This window comes from Oncorhynchus keta, chromosome 14, assembly GCF_023373465.1.
Source record: "Oncorhynchus keta strain PuntledgeMale-10-30-2019 chromosome 14, Oket_V2, whole genome shotgun sequence".
Lineage (NCBI taxonomy): Eukaryota > Metazoa > Chordata > Actinopteri > Salmoniformes > Salmonidae > Oncorhynchus > Oncorhynchus keta.
In genome coordinates, this window is record NC_068434.1 from 5074541 (window position 1) to 5095293 (window position 20753).

The 20753-nt window shown below is 42.5% G+C and overlaps 1 protein-coding gene across 1 annotated transcript in view; it reads right to left on the reverse strand.

Annotated features, from left to right (window-relative positions):
• The window catches only part of cspg4ba (chondroitin sulfate proteoglycan 4ba), a 78244-nt gene extending 58020 nt beyond the window's left edge, over positions 1-20224 (reverse strand). Inside the window, exons 1-2 of the mRNA XM_052460848.1 lie at positions 19981-20224; positions 1805-1968 (exon numbers count right to left, since the gene is read on the reverse strand). Coding sequence (XP_052316808.1) covers positions 1805-1968; positions 19981-20074 — 258 coding nt within the window. The 5' untranslated portion in view covers positions 20075-20224. The remainder of the gene's footprint in view (positions 1-1804; positions 1969-19980) is intronic.
• Positions 20225-20753: the final 529 nt, after the last annotated feature.

The window sequence follows — 20753 nt, forward strand, 5'->3', positions numbered from 1 at the left end:
TACAGTAGCTATTACAGCGGGGAAAAATACCTTGGTATTGTTTGAGGAGAGCGCACAACAACAAAACACTTTTATCACGGCAACTGGTTCTGATACATTCACCTCTGAAGGTAAATAATGTAATTACATTCAGTAATCTGGCTCTGATGTGTCATCCTGAGGGTCCTTCTGTAGCATCCTGAGCCAGGGTCCCCACCCATACGAGAATAAAATGACTGTAAGTCCATAAAAGCGTTTTGTTTGTTTTGTTTGATAAAATCCATATTTTTATTCAAATGTACTTTGAACCCCAGCTGTCTCATCCCATCTAGATGTGTGAAGGTAAGTGTTTATTCTGTAGGGAAGCTAATGATGCATCATGTATGTCATTCCTGGGAGTGTGTACATTTTTTTTATTTTCAAAGCATTTTTGTATGTTCTCTATAGTTATGTACTTGAAAATGTATAAATTGACCAACTCGGCACATTTGGGCAAACTCCTGTCAGACTTGATACAAAATATTGTGTAGCGATGTAATTCTTCGCTGGATCAGTCTGAAACTTTGCACACACTGCTGCCATCTTGTGAACAACTTCTAAATTACACCTAGAATCCTACATCACTCTCTTCACTCATCAAAGACGATGCAAAGAAATTAAATAGAAAACACTGTGCAAGACGCCAGGCTGAGGCCCAATTCAGAAAACCTTTGAATGAAGTAGAGAAATATGTAGGGGAATGAGGTAGGGGAATGAGTAGGGGAATGAAGTAGGGGAATGAGGCAGGGGAATGAGGTAGGGGAATTAAGTAGGGGAATGAAGTAGGGGAATGAGGTAGGGGAATGAGTAGGGGAATGAAGTAGGGGAATGAAGTAGGGGAATGAGGCAGGGGAATGAGGTAGGGGAATGAGTAGGGGAATGAAGTAGGGGAATGAAGTAGGGGAATGAAGTAGGGGAATGAAGTAGGGGATTGAAGTAGGGGAATGAAGTAGGGGAATGAGGTAGGGGAATGAGGTAGGGGAATGAGTAGGGGAATGAAGTAGGGGAATGAAGTAGGGGAATGAAGTAGGGGAATGAAGTAGGGGATTGAGTAGGGGAATGAAGTAGGGGAATGAAGTAGGGGAATGAAGTAGGGGAATGAGTAGGGGAATGAAGTAGGGGATTGAAGTAGGGGAATGAAGTAGGGGAATGAAGTAGGGGATTGAAGTAGGGGATTGAAGTAGGGGAATGAGTAGGGGAATGAAGTAGGGGAATGAAGTAGGGGAATGAAGTAGGGGAATGAAGTAGGGGAATGAGTAGGGGAATGAAGTAGGGGAATGAAGTAGAGGAATGAAGTAGGGGAATGAAGTAGGGAAATGAGTAAATGAATGAAGTAGGGGAATGAAGTAGGGGTGCCTGTGTAGTTATTTGCCGAGAGTCTGCCAGTGATTCTAATATTTTTTTTCAAGGACAAAGAAAGATAGTTTAGAAATGTGGGCAGTAGTTATCTAATTATGTCTGCCTGCTTGTGTTATTGTGCTGAGTGACTGACTGTCAGCTGGGAGCTGGGATAGAGACATAGCTGGAGGTGGTGTGTGTGTGTGTGTGTGTGTGTGTGTGTGTGTGTGTGTGTGTGTGTGTGTGTGTGTGTGTGTGTGTGTGTGTGTGTGTGTGTGTGTGTGTGTGTGTGTGTGTGTGTGTGTGTGTGTGTGTGTGTGTGTAACATGTGTGTGTGTGTAACATATGTGTGTGTGTCTGTTGGCCTGAATGTACGTAGGTGTGTGTGTAATGAGTCTGCGTGTGTGTAATGTGTGTGTTTTGAAGTCTAGGCTAAAGGTGAACTGACCTGCAGGCGACCAGCGTTCAGCTCCAGTAGAAGGTAGTCTGTGTGGCCGGCAGCGAGGAAGAGCAGGCCGCGGGGGCTGGAGGTACGGAAACGAACACGCAGGGAGTTACGGTTCGACGACTCCACTGTCTTCAGCTGCACATAGCCATCACCATAGAACGAGGCTGGATAGAGAGAGAGAGAGAGAGAGAGAGAGAGAGAGAGAGAGAGAGAGAGAGAGAGACAGAGAGAGACAGAGAGACAGAGAGAGAGAGAGAGAGAGAGAGAGAGAGACAGAGAAAGAGAGAGAGAGAGAGAGAGAGGGGAGAGAGAGACAGAGAGACAGAGAGAGACACAGAGAGAGAGAGAGAGAGAGAGAGAGAGAGAGAGAGAGAGAGAGAGAGAGAGAGAGAGAGAGAGAGAGAGAGAGAGAGAGAGAGAGAGAGAGAGAGAGAGAGAGAGGGAGAGAGAGAGAGAGAGAGAGAGAGAGAGAGAGAGAGAGAGAGAGAGAGAGAGAGAGAGAGAGAGAGAGAGAGAGAGAGAGAGAGAGAGAGAGAGAGAGAGAGAGAGAGAGAGATGGCAGATATAACTGTGTTGGAACAGTCAAGTTCTGGTCTGGGTCATTATATAGTCAGGTTCTGGTCTGGGTCATTATGTAGTCAGGTTCTGGTCTGGGTCATTATGTAGTCAGGTTCTGGTGTGGGTCATTATGTAGTCAGGTTCTGGTGTGGGTCATTATGTAGTCAGGTTCTGGTGTGGGTCATTATGTAGTCAGGTTCTGGTCTGGGTCATTATGTAGTCAGGTTCTGGTCTGGGTCATTATGTAGTCAGGTTCTGGTGTGGGTCATTATATAGTCAGGTTCTGGTGTGGGTCATTATGTAGTCAGGTTCTGGTCTGGGTCATTATGTAGTCAGGTTCTGGTGTGGGTCATTATGTAGTCAGGTTCTGGTCTGGGTCATTATGTAGTCAGGTTCTGGTCTGGGTCATTATGTAGTCAGGTTCTGGTGTGGGTCATTATGTAGTCAGGTTCTGTAGTCAGGTTCTGGTCTGGGTCATTATGTAGTCAGGTTCTGGTCTGGGTCATTATGTAGTCAGGTTCTGGTGTGGGTCATTATATAGTCAGGTTCTGGTGTGGGTCATTATGTAGTCAGGTTCTGGTCTGGGTCATTATGTAGTCAGGTTCTGGTGTGGGTCATTATGTAGTCAGGTTCTGGTCTGGGTCATTATGTAGTCAGGTTCTGGTCTGGGTCATTATGTAGTCAGGTTCTGGTGTGGGTCATTATGTAGTCAGGTTCTGACTGACTCAGTACTATAGGAAACAACACTGTGACAGAGTCATCTACAGTGTTCAGTAGCTAAAGTTACAGATCTGTCAAGGCTACTTTTATTTATCTTTTTAACCTTGAATTAACACGGCAAGTCAGTGAAGAACAAATTCTTATTTTCAATGACGGTCTAGGAACAGTGGGGTTAACTGGTCTAGGAACAGTGGGGTTAACTGGTCTAGGAACAGTGGGGTTAACTGGTCTAGGAACAGTGGGGTTAACTGGTCTAGGAACAGTGGGGTTAACTGGTCTAGGAACAGTGGGGTTAACTGGTCTAGGAACTGTGGGGTTAACTGGTCTAGGAACAGTGGGGTTAACTGGTCTAGGAACAGTGGGGTTAACTGCCTGTTCAGGGGCAGAGTGACAGATTTTCAACCTTGTCAGTTCGGGAGATTCGATCTTGCAATCTTTAACCACTAGGCTACCTGCCGCCTCTACACTCTAACCACTAGGCTACCCTGCCGCCTCTACACTCTAACCACTAGGCTACCCTGCCGCCTCTACGCTCTAACCACTAGGCTACCCTGCCGCCTCTACACTCTAACCACTAGGCTACCCTGCCGCCTCTACACTCTAACCACTAGGCTACCATGCCGCCTCTACACTCTAACCACTAGGCTAACCTGCCACCCCTACACTCTAACCACGAGGCTACCCTGCCGCCTCTACACTCTAACCACTAGGCTACCCTGCCGCCTCTACCCTCTAACCACTAGGCTACCCTGCCGCCTCTACAATCTAACCACTAGGCTTCCCTGCCGCCTCTACACTCTAACCACTAGGCTACCCTGCCGCCTCTACAATCTAACCACTAGGCTACCCTGCCGCCTCTACACTCTAACCACTAGGCTACCCTGCCGCCTCTACACTCTAACCACTAGGCTACCCTGCCGCCTCTACACTCTAACCACTAGGCTACCCTGCCGACTCTACACTAACCAGTAGGCTACCAGCCACCTCTACACTCTAACCACTAGACTACCCTGCCGCCTCTACACTCTAACCACTAGGCTACCCTGACGCCTCTACACTCTAACCACTAGGCTACCTGCCGCCTCTACACTCTAACCACTAGGCTACCTGCCGCCTCTACACTCTAACCACTAGACTACCCTGCCGCCTCTACACTCTAACCACTAGGCTACCCTGCCACCTCTACAATCTAACCACTAGGCTACCCTGCCGCCTCTACACTCTAACCACTAGGCTACCCTGCCGACTCTACACTAACCAGTAGGCTACCAGCCACCTCTACACTCTAACCACTAGGCTACCTGCCGCCTCTACACTCTAACCACTAGACTACCCTGCCGCCTCTACACTCTAACCACTAGGCTACCCTGCCGCCTCTACAATCTAACCACTAGGCTTCCCTGCCGCCTCTACACTCTAACCACTAGGCTACCCTGCCGCCTCTACAATCTAACCACTAGGCTTCCCTGCCGCCTCTACACTCTAACCACTAGGCTACCCTGCCGCCTCTACACTCTAACCACTAGGCTACCCTGCCTCCTCTACACTCTAACCACTAGGCTACCCTGCCGCCTCTACACTCTAACCACTAGGCTACCCTGCCGCCTCTACACTCTAACCACTAGGCTACCCTGACGCCTCTACACTCTAACCACTAGGCTACCTGCCGCCTCTACACTCTAACCACTAGGCTACCTGCCGCCTCTACACTCTAACCACTAGACTACCCTGCCGCCTCTACACTCTAACCACTAGGCTACCCTGCCGCCTCTACAATCTAACCACTAGGCTACCCTGCCGCCTCTACACTCTAACCACTAGGCTACCCTGCCCCCTCTACACTCTAACCACTAGACTACCCTGCCGCCTCTACACTCTAACCACTAGGCTACCCTGCCGCCTCTACACTCTAACCACTAGGCTACCCTGCCGCCTCTACACTCTAACCACTAGGCTACCCTGCCCCCTCTACACTCTAACCACTAGGCTACCCTGCCGCCTCTACACTCTAACCACTAGGCTACCCTGCCCCCTCTACACTCTAACCACTAGGCTACCCTGCCGCCTCTACACTCTAACCACTAGCCTACCCTGCCCCCTCTACACTCTAACCACTAGGCTACCCTGCCGCCTCTACACTCTAACCACTAGCCTACCCTGCCCCTATCTTGAGACAGGACTTATACAAGAAGTAAAAAGATTCCCAGATTCTCAGAGGACAAGTTAAGGGGTAGACTGCTCATAAATCCTGCCTGTGGCAGGAGTCAGGAGTTGTCATGATTTAGGAGCAGTCTATGCAGCAGCTATGATATTCCTCAAGACCACAGTTCCAGACCTCAGTACACATCCGAGTCATACGTCAGGATGAAACGTCTTGACATGAAGTGACTCTTAGCCTTTTCTTCACCCCTCTGAGAGATGGGAATCTCTTCTTCCTTTACAGCCCACACCTCCCCAGGTAGTACGGCAACACTCCAAGTAGTGCAGCCTGGGAAGACAGAGGTGTGTGTGTGTGTGTGTGTGTGTGTGTGTGTGTGTGTGTGTGTGTGTGTGTGTGTGTGTGTGTGTGTGTGTGTGTGTGTGTGTGTGTGTGTGTGTGTGTGTGTGTGTGTGTGTGTGTGTGTGTGTGTGTGTGTGTGTGTGTGTGTGTGTGTGTGTGTGTGTGCAGGGACATGTCCTGTCTTGAAACGCACCACAACTGAACATGAAAGACCCTTCATTGTCTCAGACAGAGAGAGAGAAACACAGATAGAGAGAGAGAGAGAGAGAGAGAGAGAGAGAGAGAGAGAGAGAGAGAGAGAGAGAGAGAGAGAGAGAGAGAGAGAGAGAGAGAGAGAGAGATAGAGAGACAGACAGACACACACAGAGAGACAGAGACACACAGAGAGACACACAGGCACACAGAGAGACACACAGACAGGGATAGAGAGAGAGAGGGAGAAAGAGAGAGAGAGACACACACAGACAGACAGACAGACAGACACACACAGAGAGACAGAGACACACAGAGAGACACACATACACATAGAGACACACAGACAGGGAGAGAGAGAGAGGGATAAAGAGAAGAGAGAGAGACACACACAAAGAGACACACTGTCAGTCCAACATCCCCTAGTGTCCTGTCTACCAACCACCCTGATGTTACTGTCAGTCCAACATCCCCTAGTGTCCTGTCTACCAACCACCCTGATGTTACTGTCAGTCCAACATCCTCTGTGTCCTGTCTACCAACCACCCTGATGTTACTGTCAGTCCAACATCCTCTGTGTCCTGTTACTGTCAGTCCAACATCCCCTCCTGTCTACCAACCACCCTGATGTTACTGTCAGTCCAACATCCCCTAGTGTCCTGTCTACCAACCACCCTGATGTTACTGTCAGTCCAACATCCTCTGTGTCCTGTCTACCAACCACCCTGATGTTACTGTCAGTCCAACATCCCCTAGTGTCCTGTCTACCAACCACCCTGATGTTACTGTCAGTCCAACATCCCCTAGTGTCCTGTCTACCAACCACCCTGATGTTACTGTCAGTCCAACATCCTCTGTGTCCTGTCTACCAACCACCCTGATGTTACTGTCAGTCCAACATCCTCTGTGTCCTGTCTACCAACCACCCTGATGTTACTGTCAGTCCAACATCCTCTGTGTCCTGTTACTGTCAGTCCAACATCCCCTCCTGTCTACCAACCACCCTGATGTTACTGTCAGTCCAACATCCCCTAGTGTCCTGTCTACCAACCACCCTGATGTTACTGTCAGTCCAACATCCTCTGTGTCCTGTCTACCAACCACCCTGATGTTACTGTCAGTCCAACATCCCCTAGTGTCCTGTCTACCAACCACCCTGATGTTACTGTCAGTCCAACATCCCCTAGTGTCCTGTCTACCAACCACCCTGATGTTACTGTCAGTCCAACATCCCCTAGTGTCCTGTCGACCAACCACCCTGATGTTACTGTCAGTCCAACATCCTCTGTGTCCTGTCTACCAACCACCCTGATGTTACTGTCAGTCCAACATCCCCTAGTGTCCTGTCTACCAACTACCCTGATGTTACTGTCAGTCCAACATCCTCTGTGTCCTGTCTACCAACCACCCTGATGTTACTGTCAGTCCAACATCCTCTGTGTCCTGTCTACCAACCACCCTGATGTTACTGTCAGTCCAACATCCCCTAGTGTCCTGTCTACCAACCACCCTGATGTTACTGTCAGTCCAACATCCTCTGTGTCCTGTCTACCAACCACCCTGATGTTACTGTCAGTCCAACATCCTGTGTCCTGTCTACCAACCACCCTGATGTTACTGTCAGTCCAACATCCCCTAGTGTCCTGTCTACCAACCACCCTGATGTTACTGTCAGTCCAACATCCCCTAGTGTCCTGTCTACCAACCACCCTGATGTTACTGTCAGTCCAACATCCTCTGTGTCCTGTCTACCAACCACCCTGATGTTACTGTCAGTCCAACATCCCCTAGTGTCCTGTCTACCAACCACCCTGATGTTACTGTCAGTCCAACATCCCCTAGTGTCCTGTCTACCAACCACCCTGATGTTACTGTCAGTCCAACATCCCCTAGTGTCCTGTCTACCAACCACCCTGATGTTACTGTCAGTCCAACATCCCCTAGTGTCCTGTCTACCAACCACCCTGATGTTACTGTCAGTCCAACATCCTCTGTGTCCCGTCTACCAACCACCCTGATGTTACTGTCAGTCCAACATCCCCTAGTGTCCTGTCTACCAACCACCCTGATGTTACTGTCAGTCCAACATCCCCTAGTGTCCTGTCTACCAACCACCCTGATGTTACTGTCAGTCCAACATCCCCTAGTGTCCAGTATACCAACCACCCTGATGTTACTGTCAGTCCAACATCCCCTAGTGTCCTGTATACCAACCACCCTGATGTTACTGTCAGTCCAACATCCCCTAGCTTTAGTTTTCACCTCAATAAATAAGAAGTGCCTGTTCTATGTACCACGATGAAGTTCCACGCTTCGAGGGTTCAGCGCACACAACGTCACCTTAAATAATCATAATAATACTTGTGTTTAATACAGTACTTTTCCAAGGACCCAAAGAGACGTTTCAGTTTTTTTCCCCCCCCAAATAAAATGTGTTGTTGTAAGAAGTTCTGGGCATTGAGGAGCCTATACCCATTAAATCACAGGGTTCGTACGGCCAAAAGGCGAGTTAAGAGGCATTAGCTGTGTACTACTGACCCCTATCCATTCTTCTGCTAAACGCGTAAACTCACAGCATGTACTTGGTCCAACTCATTGCTTTTCAATTCAATTAATGTATCATTGAATAAATCCATTACATCACAGTGTCATATTGAACAGACTAGCAGGCCGTGTAATCGAGGCTGTGGCCTCGGACAACCCGATCAAACGGTGGCATCTATTACAGGCTGAGTTAGTAGCTTTCCTTGTTCTTCTTTGTCTAATAAAGCATGAGGTCAAACACACAGTATTGTTGGCGTACAGTCAGCAAGGCAATACAGTATACTCAATACCAGAGGAGGCTCCTCAAAGGAGGAAGGGGAGGACCATCCTCCTCAGTGAATATCATAAAAATGTTAATAAAAAAAAGATAAAAAAAGATAAAACTATACTAAATATATTCACGTCACCAAATAACTGATTAAAACACATTGTTTTGCAATGAAGGTCTACAGTAACCTCAACAGCACTCTGTAGGGTAGCACCACGGTGTAGCCGGAGGACAGCTAGTTTCCATCCTCCACTGGGTACATTACACCTAGGAGGCTCATGGTTCTCACCCTCTTCCATAGACTTACACAGTAATTATGACAACTTCCGGAGGACGTCCTCCAGCCTATCAGAGCTCTTGCAGCATGAACTGACATGTTGTCCACCCAATCAAAGGATCGGAGAATAAATGTAGTACTGAAAGCATAAGCTACAGCTAGCTAGCACTGCAGTGTATAACATGTGGTGAGTATGGTCCTTCTGTGGCTCAGTTGGTAGAGCATGGCGCTTGTAACGCCAGGGTAGTGGGTTCGATTCCCGGGACCACCCATACGTAGAATGTATGCACACATGACTGTAAGTCGCTTTGGATAAAAGCGTCAGCTAAATGGCATATATTATTATTATATTATTATAGTTGACTCATAAAGAGAAAGACAACAGTTGAACCGTTTCCAAAATGAAGGAGGAGCATGCTATGTTTGCTAGCTGGCTATAACAGAGGGATGCTATGTTAGCTAGCTGGCTATAACAGAGGGATGCTATGTTCGCTAGCTGGCTATAACAGAGGGATGCTATGTTAGCTAGCTGGCTATAACAGAGGGATGCAATGTTAGCTAGCTGGCTATAACAGAGGAATGCTATGTTAGCTAGCTGGCTATAACAGAGGGATGCTATGTTAGCTAGCTGGCTATAACAGAGGGATGCTATGTTAGCTAGCTGGCGGCTGCTATGTTAGCTAGCTGGCTATAACAGAGGGATGCTATGTTAGCTAGATGGCTATAACAGAGGGATGCAATGTTAGCTAGCTGGCTATAACAGAGGGCTGCTATGTTAGCTAGCTGGCTATAACAGAGGGATGCTATGTTAGCTAGATGGCTATAGCAGAGGGATGCTATGTTAGCTAGATGGCTATAACAGAGGGATGCTATGTTAGCTAGCTGGCTATAACAGAGGGCTGCTATGTTAGCTAGCTGGCTATAACAGAGGGGTGCTATGTTAGCTAGATGGCTATAACAGAGGGATGCTATGTTAATTAGCTGGCTATAACAGAGGGATGCTATGTTAGCTAGCTGGCTATAACAGAGGGCTGCTATGTTAGCTAGCTGGCTATAACAGAGGGATGCTATGTTAGCTAGATGGCTATAACAGAGGGATGCTATGTTAGCTAGCTGGCTATAACAGAGGGATGCTATGTTAGCTAGATGGCTATAACAGAGGGATGCTATGTTAGCTAGCTGGCTATAACAGAGGGGTGCTATGTTAGCTAGCTGGCGGCTGCTATGTTAGCTAGCTGGCTATAACAGAGGGATGCTATGTTAGCTAGATGGCTATAACAGAGGTATGCTATGTTAGCTAGATGGCTATAAAAGAGGGATGCTATGTTAGCTAGCTGGCTATAACAGAGGGATGCTATGTTAGCTAGATGGCTATAACAGAGGATTGCTATGTTAGCTAGCTGGCTATAACAGAGGGATGCTATGTTAGCTAGATGGCTATAACAGAGGGATGCTATGTTAGCTAGATGGCTATAACAGAGGGATGCTATGTTAGCTAGCTGGCTATAACAGAGGGATGCTATGTTAGCTAGATGGCTATAACAGAGGGATGCTATGTTAGCTAGCTGGCTATAACAGAGGGATGCTATGTTAGCTAGCTGGCGGCTGCTATGTTAGCTAGCTGGCTATAACAGAGGGATGCTATGTTAGCTAGCTGGCTATAACAGACGGATGCTATGTTAGCTAGCTGGCTATAACAGAGGAATGCTATGTTAGCTAGCTGGCTATAACAGAGGAATGCTATGTTAGCTAGCTGGCTATAACAGAGGGATGCTATGTTAGCTAGATGGCTATAACATAGGGATGCTATGTTAGCTAGCTGGCTATAACAGAGGGATGCTATGTTAGCTAGCTGGCTATAACAGAGGGATGCTATGTTAGCTAGATGGCTATAACAGAGGGATGCTATGTTAGCTAGATGGCTATAAAAGAGGGATGCTATGTTAGCTAGCTGGCTATAACAGAGGGGTGCTATGTTAGCTAGATGGCTATGACAGAGGAATGCTATGTTAGCTAGCTGGCTATAACAGAGGGATGCTATGTTAGCTAGCTGGCAATAACAGAGGGATGCTATGTTAGCTAGATGGCTATAACAGAGGGATGCTATGTTAGCTAGCTGGCTATAACAGAGGGATGCTATGTTAGCTAGATGGCTATAACAGAGGGATGCTATGTTAGCTAGCTGGCTATAACAGAGGGATGCTATGTTAGCTAGATGGCTATAACAGACGGATGCTATGTTAGCTAGATGGCTATAACAGAGGGATGCTATGTTAGCTAGCTGGCTATAACAGAGGAATGCTATGTTAGCTAGCTGGCTATAACAGAGGGATGCTATGTTAGCTGGCTGGCTATAACAGAGGAATGCTATGTTAGCTAGATGGCTATAACAGAGGGATGACATGTTAGCTAGATGGCTATAACAGAGGGATGCTATGTTAGCTAGCTGGCTATAACAGAGGAATGCTATGTTCGCTAGCTGGCTATAACAGAGGAATGCTATGTTAGCTAGCTGGCTATAACAGAGGAATGCTATGTTAGCTAGATGGCTATAACAGAGGGGTGCTATGTTCCATGAGACATGACTTCCTATACGCCACTTTAAAAAATATATATATATGTGTGCTTTACTCTTCATACACAGATGTAACACATGTAATGAATTGGGATGAGTTATTTTGTTGATAGGAAACACCCCAACAACCTAATGTGGTAATGTTTACAAATATTGCATAAACCTAAATAACTTTATTTATGCACGGCTATACTGCCCACTATTGAATTAAAACCAAGTGCAATACTTATTTTCCACCATAATTTGCAAATAAATTCATTAAAAATATACTACAAATGTGATTTTCTGGATTTTTTTTCTCATTTTGTCTGTCATAGTTGAAGTGTACCTATGATGAACATTACATGCCTCTCTCATCTTTTTAAGTGGGAGAACTTGCACAATTGGTGGCTGACTAAATACTTTTTTTGCCCCAATGTCAAGGGCACATTTGTAAAAGAGACCTAGGTCGTAATATGTTTTCCCTGTTAATATAAAAGTCAAAAATACCCCTGTGCAGTATAGTTATTTTCAATATTTTATTATTGAGCCTAAAACCAATGTTTGAGCTAAGAGCTAAGAGGGATGTCACAGAGCATCTCATCAGGAACAGAAGCCAGTAGGCAGTCTAGCAGCCTCAAATACAAGAGTTTTAGTGGTAATTTGAGGCCAAAAGAGCCTGGTGTTTTTTCGTTGTTTGTTCCATAGTTCATATTTATGTTAATTTGTGCCAAGGCTGATCTAATGCGTATCGTTATTGATTTACATGCTTTTTAGTCCAGGAGTAAGATTAAAGGAGATAACATTCAATGTTGGTTTCCTTACCTTGTAAGCAGTCTACTGTACACTCATAGAAGAAGAAAAAAGGGTGAAAAAATGGGTTCTTTGGCTGTCCCCATAGGAGAACCCTTTTTGCTTCCAGATTGATCCCCAATTGGGTTCGATATAGAACCCATAAAGAACCCTTTCCCACAGAGGGACAGCCGAAGAACCCTTTTAAAACCTTTTAGAACCCTTTTTAGAACCATTTTTCGAACCCGTTTTTCTAACAGTGCATTGAAACGTTATAACAGCAACCCCATGCTTTCGTTCCCTTGGCCACTGTTTCAAACACTAACTTTTTAGCATTTTTTTTTTTTGTTGTCACAAATCAAATGCAAGTCAGTGCATTTTTTTGTGTACTTTATTTCCAACTATCACTGTGTCTGGGAAACTGGCCCCTTGGAATGTTCCTTTCTGCTGTTGTTTTTCTATATCCCATGTTTCATACACAGACCCTCCAGATAATATAGAGCCGGATCGATCTCTTTAGAATATGATGCCACGCTAATGAATCATCATTTGAACCAGGCTAAAGATGTGCAAAAACATCTCATTAAAATTACAAAAAATACAGATGACCATTATGCTCCTAAATGATGCTGACAATTACCGATGTTCATTCAGATTGTATTAATCATTACACTGTAAATATATATATATACATTAAAAGCTAATTTATCAACTTTTCAAATTCTGAAAATTGATATATAACGTTATATTTTATAATTCCATTTTCAGAATTTGAAAAGTTGATAAATGAGCTTTTAATGTTTAAAGAAATTCTGAAAAAGATTGGTGTGTTTTTTCATTATCTAATAATCATGGGGTTGTTCACCATCTAATCATTATCACCATTATCTAATAATCATGGGGTTGTTCACCATCTAATCATTATCACCATTATCTAATAATCATGAGGTTGTTCACCATCTAATCATTATCACCATTATCTAATAATCATGGGGTTGTTCACCATCTAATCATTATCACCATTATCTAATAATCATGAGGTTGTTCACCATCTAATCATTATCACCATTATCTAATAATCATGGGGTTGTTCACCAGAGATTGGTGTGTTTTTTCATTATCTAATAATAATGGGGTTGTTCAATGACAGACATGTATTTGTTTAAAATCTATCACTTCATGGTTTCATTTCAGAGAGATAAATATTTTAAATAATCATGTTCATCTGCTAAATGCTAAATATCCACCTCACTCTCAGAGAAATCAGTAGTACTGCTAGGTTTTACACAGTAATAATATAGATCTGCCTCACTCTCAGAGGAAACAGTAGTACTGCTAGGTTTTACACAGTAATAATATAGATCTGCCTCACTCTCAGAGAAATCAGTAGTACTGCTAGGTTTTACACAGTAATAATATAGATCTGCCTCACTCTCAGAGAAATCAGTAGTACTGCTAGGTTTTACACAGTAATAGATCTGCCTCACTCTCAGAGAAATCAGTAGTACTGCTAGGTTTTACACAGTAATAATATAGATCTGCCTCACTCTCAGAGGAAACAGTAGTACTGCTAGGTTTTACACAGTAATAATATAGATCTGCCTCACTCTCAGAGAAATCAGTAGTACTGCTAGGTTTTACACAGTAATAATATAGATCTGCCTCACTCTCAGAGAAATCAGTAGTACTGCTAGGTTTTACACAGTAATAATATATATCTGTCTCACTCTCAGAGAAATCAGTAGTACTGCTAGGTTTTACACAGTAATAATATATATCTGCCTCACTCTCAGAGAAATCAGTAGTACTGCTAGGTTTTACACAGTAATAATATATATCTGTCTCACTCTCAGAGAAATCAGTAGTACTGCTAGGTTTTACACAGTAATAATATATATCTGTCTCACTCTCAGAGAAATCAGTAGTACTGCTAGGTTTTACACAGTAATAATATATATCTGCCTCACTCTCAGAGAAATCAGTAGTACTGCTAGGTTTTACACAGTAATAATATATATCTGTCTCACTCTCAGAGAAATTAGTAGTACTGCTAGGTTTTACACAGAATAATATATATCTGTCTCACTCTCAGAGAAATCAGTAGTACTGCTAGGTTTTACACAGTAATAATATATATCTGCCTCACTCTCAGAGAAATCAGTAGTACTGCTAGGTTTTACACAGTCTAATGTAACAAATAACTACATTTATTCTAAAGACATTTTTAAAATTGTACATTTGTGACATCAATACTTTAAAATATTCTATACAGTAATATGACATTTGTATGTAAAAAAAGAAAAAGTACATTAAACATTTGACTAATTTAGCAGATGCTCTTATCCAGAGTGATTTTACAGTGAGTGCTTTCATCTTACAGTTGTTTAGTGAGACAACCACATATCACAGTGCTTTCATCTTACATTTGTTTAAGTGAGACAACCACATATCACAGTGCTTTCATCTTACAGTTGTTTAGTGAGACAACCACATATCACAGTGCTTTCAACTTACAGTTGTTTAGTGAGACAACCACATATCACAGTGCTTTCATCTTACAGTTGTTTAGTGAGACAACCACATATCACAGTGCTTTCATCTTACAGTTGTTTAAGTGAGACAACCACATATCACAGTGCTTTCATCTTACAGTTGTTTAGTGAGACAACCACATATCACAGTGCTTTCATCTTACAGTTGTTTAGTGAGACAACCACATATCACAGTGCTTTCATCTTACAGTTGTTTAAGTGAGACAACCACATATCACAGTGCTTTCATCTTACAGTTGTTTAGTGAGACAACCACATATCACAGTGCTTTCATCTTACAGTTGTTTAGTGAGACAACCACATATCACAGTGCTTTCATCTTAACAACACATATCACAGTGCTTTCATCTTACAGTTGTTTAGTGAGACAATCAGTTGTTTAGTGAGACAACCACATATCACAGTGCTTTCATCTTACAGTTGTTTAGTGAGACAACCACATATCACAGTGCTTTCATCTTACAGTTGTTTAGTGAGACAACCACATATCACAGTGCTTTCATCTTACAGTTGTTTAGTGAGACAACCACATATCACAGTGCTTTCATCTTACAGTTGTTTAGTGAGACAACCACATATCACAGTGCTTTCATCTTACAGTTGTTTAGTGAGACAACCACATATCACAGTGCTTTCATCTTACAGTTGTTTAGTGAGACAACCACATATCACAGTGCTTTCATCTTACAGTTGTTTAAGTGAGACAACCACATATCACAGTGCTTTCATCTTACAGTTTTTAGTGAGACAACCACATATCACAGTGCTTTCATCTTACAGTTGTTTAGTGAGACAACCACATATCACAGTGCTTTCATCTTACAGTTGTTTATGTGAGACAACCACATATCACAGTGCTTTCATCTTACAGTTGTTTATGAGACAACCACATATCACAGTGCTTTCATCTTACAGTTGTTTAAGACAACCACATATCACAGTGCTTTCATCTTACAGTTGTTTAGTGAGACAACCACATATCACAGTGCTTTCATCTTACAGTTGTTTAGTGAGACAACCACATATCACAGTGCTTTCATCTTACAGTTGTTTAAGTGAGACAACCACATATCACAGTGCTTTCATCTTACAGTTGTTTAGTGAGACAACCACATATCACAGTGCTTTCATCTTACAGTTGTTTAAGTGAGACAACCACATATCACAGTGCTTTCATCTTACAGTTGTTTAGTGAGACAACCACATATCACAGTGCTTTCATCTTACAGTTGTTTAGTGAGACAACCACATATCACAGTGCTTTCATCTTACAGTTGTTTAGTGAGACAACCACATATCACAGTGCTTTCATCTTACAGTTGTTTAGTGAGACAACCACATATCACAGTGCTTTCATCTTACAGTTGTTTAGTGAGACAACCACATATCACAGTGCTTTCATCTTACAGTTGTTTAGTGAGACAACCACATATCACAGTGCTTTCATCTTACAGTTGTTTAGTGAGACAACCACATATCACAGTGCTTTCATCTTACAGTGCAACCACATTCATCTTCTTACAGTTGTTTAGTGAGACAACCACATATCACAGTGCTTTCATCTTACAGTTGTTTATGTGAGACAACCACATATCACAGTGCTTTCATCTTACAGTTGTTTAGTGAGACAACCACATATCACAGTGCTTTCATCTTACAGTTGTTTAGTGAGACAACCACATATCACAGTGCTTTCATCTTACAGTTGTTTAGTGAGACAACCACATATCACATCTTACAGTGTTTAGTGAGACAACCACATATCACAGTCTTTCATCTTACAGTTGTTTAGTGAGACAACCACATATCACAGTGCTTTCATCTTACAGTTGTTTACAACCACATATCACAGTGCTTTCATCTTACAGTTGTTTATGAGACAACCACATATCACAGTGCTTTCATCTTACAGTTGTTTATGTGAGACAACCACATATCACAGTGCTTTCATCTTACAGTTTAGTGAGACAACCACATATCACAGTGCTTTCATCTTACAGTTGTTTAGTGAGACAACCACATATCACAGTGCTTTCATCTTACAGTTGTTTAGTGAGACAACCACATATCACAGTGCTTTCATCTTACAGTTGTTTAGTGAGACAACCACATATCACAGTGCTTTCATCTTACAGTTGTTTAGTGAGACAACCATATCACAGTGCTTTCATCTTACAGTTGTTTAGTGAGACAACCACATATCACAGTGCTTTCATCTTACAGTTGTTTACAACCACATATCACAGTGCTTTCATCTTACAGTTGTTTATGTGAGACAACCACATATCACAGTGCTTTCATCTTACAGTTGTTTAGTGAGACAACCACATATCACAGTGCTTTCATCTTACAGTTGTTTAGTGAGACAACCACATATCACAGTGCTTTCATCTTACAGTTGTTTATGTGAGACAACCACATATCACAGTGCTTTCATCTTACAGTTGTTTAAGTGAGACAACCACATATCACAGTGCTTTCATCTTACAGTTGTTTAGTGAGACAACCACATATCACAGTGCTTTCATCTTACAGTTGTTTAAGTGAGACAACCACATATCACAGTGCTTTCATCTTACAGTTGTTTAGTGAGACAACCACATATCACAGTGCTTTCATCTTACAGTTGTTTAAGACAACCACATATCACAGTGATCTTACAGTTGTTTACAACCACATATCACAGTGCTTTCATCTTACAGTTGTTTAGTGAGACAACCACATATCACAGTGCTTTCATCTTACAGTTGTTTAGTGAGACAACCACATATCACAGTGCTTTCATCTTACAGTTGTTTAAGTGAGACAACCACATATCACAGTGCTTTCATCTTACAGTTGTTTAGTGAGACAACCACATATCACAGTGCTTTCATCTTACAGTTGTTTAGTGAGACAACCACATATCACAGTGCTTTCATCTTACAGTTGTTTATGTGAGACAACCACATATCACAGTGCTTTCATCTTACAGTTGTTTAGTGAGACAACCACATATCACAGTGCTTTCATCTTACAGTTGTTTAGTGAGACAACCACATATCACAGTGCTTTCATCTTACAGTTGTTTATGTGAGACAACCACATATCACAGTGCTTTCATCTTACAGTTGTTTAGTGAGACAACCACATATCACAGTGCTTTCATCTTACAGTTGTTTATGTGAGACAACCACATATCACAGTGCTTTCATCTTACAGTTGTTTAGTGAGACAACCACATATCACAGTGCTTTCATCTTACAGTTGTTTAAGTGAGACAACCACATATCACAGTGCTTTCATCTTACAGTTGTTTAAGTGAGACAACCACATATCACAGTGCTTTCATCTTACAGTTGTTTAGTGAGACAACCACATATCACAGTGCTTTCATCTTACAGTTGTTTAGTGAGACAACCACATATCACAGTGCTTTCATCTTACAGTTGTTTAGTGAGACAACCACATATCACAGTGCTTTCATCTTACAGTTGTTTATGTGAGACAACCACATATCACAGTGCTTTCATCTTACAGTTGTTTAGTGAGACAACCACATATCACAGTGCTTTCATCTTACAGTTGTTTAAGTGAGACAACCACATATCACAGTGCTTTCATCTTACAGTTGTTTAGTGAGACAACCACATATCACAGTGCTTTCATCTTACAGTTGTTTATGTGAGACAACCACATATCACAGTGCTTTCATCTTACAGTTGTTTAGTGAGACAACCACATATCACAGTGCTTTCATCTTACAGTTGTTTAGTGAGACAACCACATATCACAGTGCTTTCATCTTACAGTTGTTTATGTGAGACAACCACATATCACAGTGCTTTCATCTTACAGTTGTTTATGTGAGACAACCACATATCACAGTCAAATATACAGGGTACGAACATTCCATCCGAGTTAAATAATGGATAATATAGCATTTAGCAAAACAAAAACACATTTTAAATACAGATCTAAAATCTATTAATTAAACATCTGAGAACATTACTATTTTACATACACACACACACACACACACACACACACACACACACACACACACACACACACACACACACACACACACACACACACACACACACACACACACGATGATACTCATAAGCAATCATTTCTGATGAAAAAAAAAAACACAAAGGTGAAGAATCTCTTCGTCTAGATTACTCCCATTCCCATTGACTAAATAAATGATACAGCCGCCTAATGAATGCTTGCTTTAACTAGAAAAAGCTTTTATGTATCAGAGAGTATGTGTAATCATAGGGAACTAAATCAAAAGATGTCACTAATTACTTTTCATGGGCCCTTTATATTCCAGTCAGACCAGGGTGAACCTCCCAAATGACACCCTATTCCCTATGTAGTGCACTACCCATAGGGCTATGGTCAAAAGTAGTGCACTACCCATAGGGCTATGGTCAAAAGTAGTGCACTACCCATAGGGCTATGGTCAAAAGTAGTGCACTACCCATAGGGCTCTGGTCAAAAGTAGTGCACTGCCCATAGGGCTATGGTCAAAAGTAGTGCACTACAGTATAGGGAATACGGTGATTCACCTTTGGGATGCATTGCCTCTACTATCTATTTCTGTCTATTTCTCTGATTTCATTTCATTTTCAGTAATTTCATTTTGGGATGTTTTCAGTTCAAGAGTTCGGATTCATTCTGATGATTCTGTGTTATACAATGTGTCTTCGCCGTGCAGTACAGTATATAAAATGCGGACAATGTTTCCTTTATAAAATAATTAATTTGTGTGTAGCCATGGACAACCCTCAGGGGCAGTTTTCTATTCTGAAAGTAATACCTTTGGTTTTTTACTTAATAATTGAATTGTTGAAATGCTGGATATAATCGATTTCTTCATCACGCGTATAACTTATGCTATTATATCTGTATAACTCAATATTGAGCTGTCATTGGAAGACACATAGCATCAAGTCTGGTATCGCCATTATCAAACTGTAATTATAAGTCTTGACTTGAATTAGATTTTATTTTATTCGAAGTGAGCTCAGGACCCAAAGCCCAATTGTGGTCTTTTCTCGCACTTAGCCAAAACACGGTCAAAGTTGAACGTGATAACGCTTAAACATACATTCGAGAATGACAGTGTCAAACACATATATATACACAGCACCTAAAACACAATGTATACAGATTGGAAAACCATCTCTGATCCTCGGTGGGGGGAATCGAGTTATCAGAGATCTTACCTCCCATTGCCAGGTCGCTCGTAAGCGACACCAACAACGCCGCGTAAAAACACAGCTTCTTTGTGCTTCTTATAGGGAATTTCATGTTTTCCATTCGGAAATATTATCCAAGGTTTAGTCCGGCCGTTACATATTTGCAGATTGGGTGGTCTTGTTGAGATTTCGGTCACGTATTCGACCACTTCATTTACAAGTTAACCTACCCTCCCCACTTCTTTTCAACTAAGCAGAGAGAGAGAAAGACCGTGCAGACACTTGGTGAATTCTGTAACTCCGCCTTGTGTGTGTGTTTTGTGTTCCCCCTCCTAATACCACCCTGAAATATACCTTAGCAGTGGGCTACTTTGAACATGCGGGGAAAAAAATGAATATTTTAGATTAGCATGAGCCCATTTACGAGGTCAAACTAATAGAGAGTAGGGTTTAACAACTCTTGATTTTGAAGGGCTTGGGGAGACTGTCCCTCATAGACCCCACCAGACGGATCGGTTTGTACCAGCTGTCACAGCCGTTCCATCAAACCGTTTCACATAGATTAATAGGCTCTATGCTTCATTTCCAACTATAGATCAATAGGTTCATGTCTTCCTATTAACGTTTCCATTAATATTTTTTTTGCAACATTAGACAGAAGAAAATTAACCATTTTTAAAAAATGATTATGCTTTAAAACTATAACCTAAAACGCACATATAAGTCGATTTAAAATCTAACCTCAATCCTTTTCGTAATTATATTGTATAGTATATTTTATTCAAGGCAATGTGTCAAAA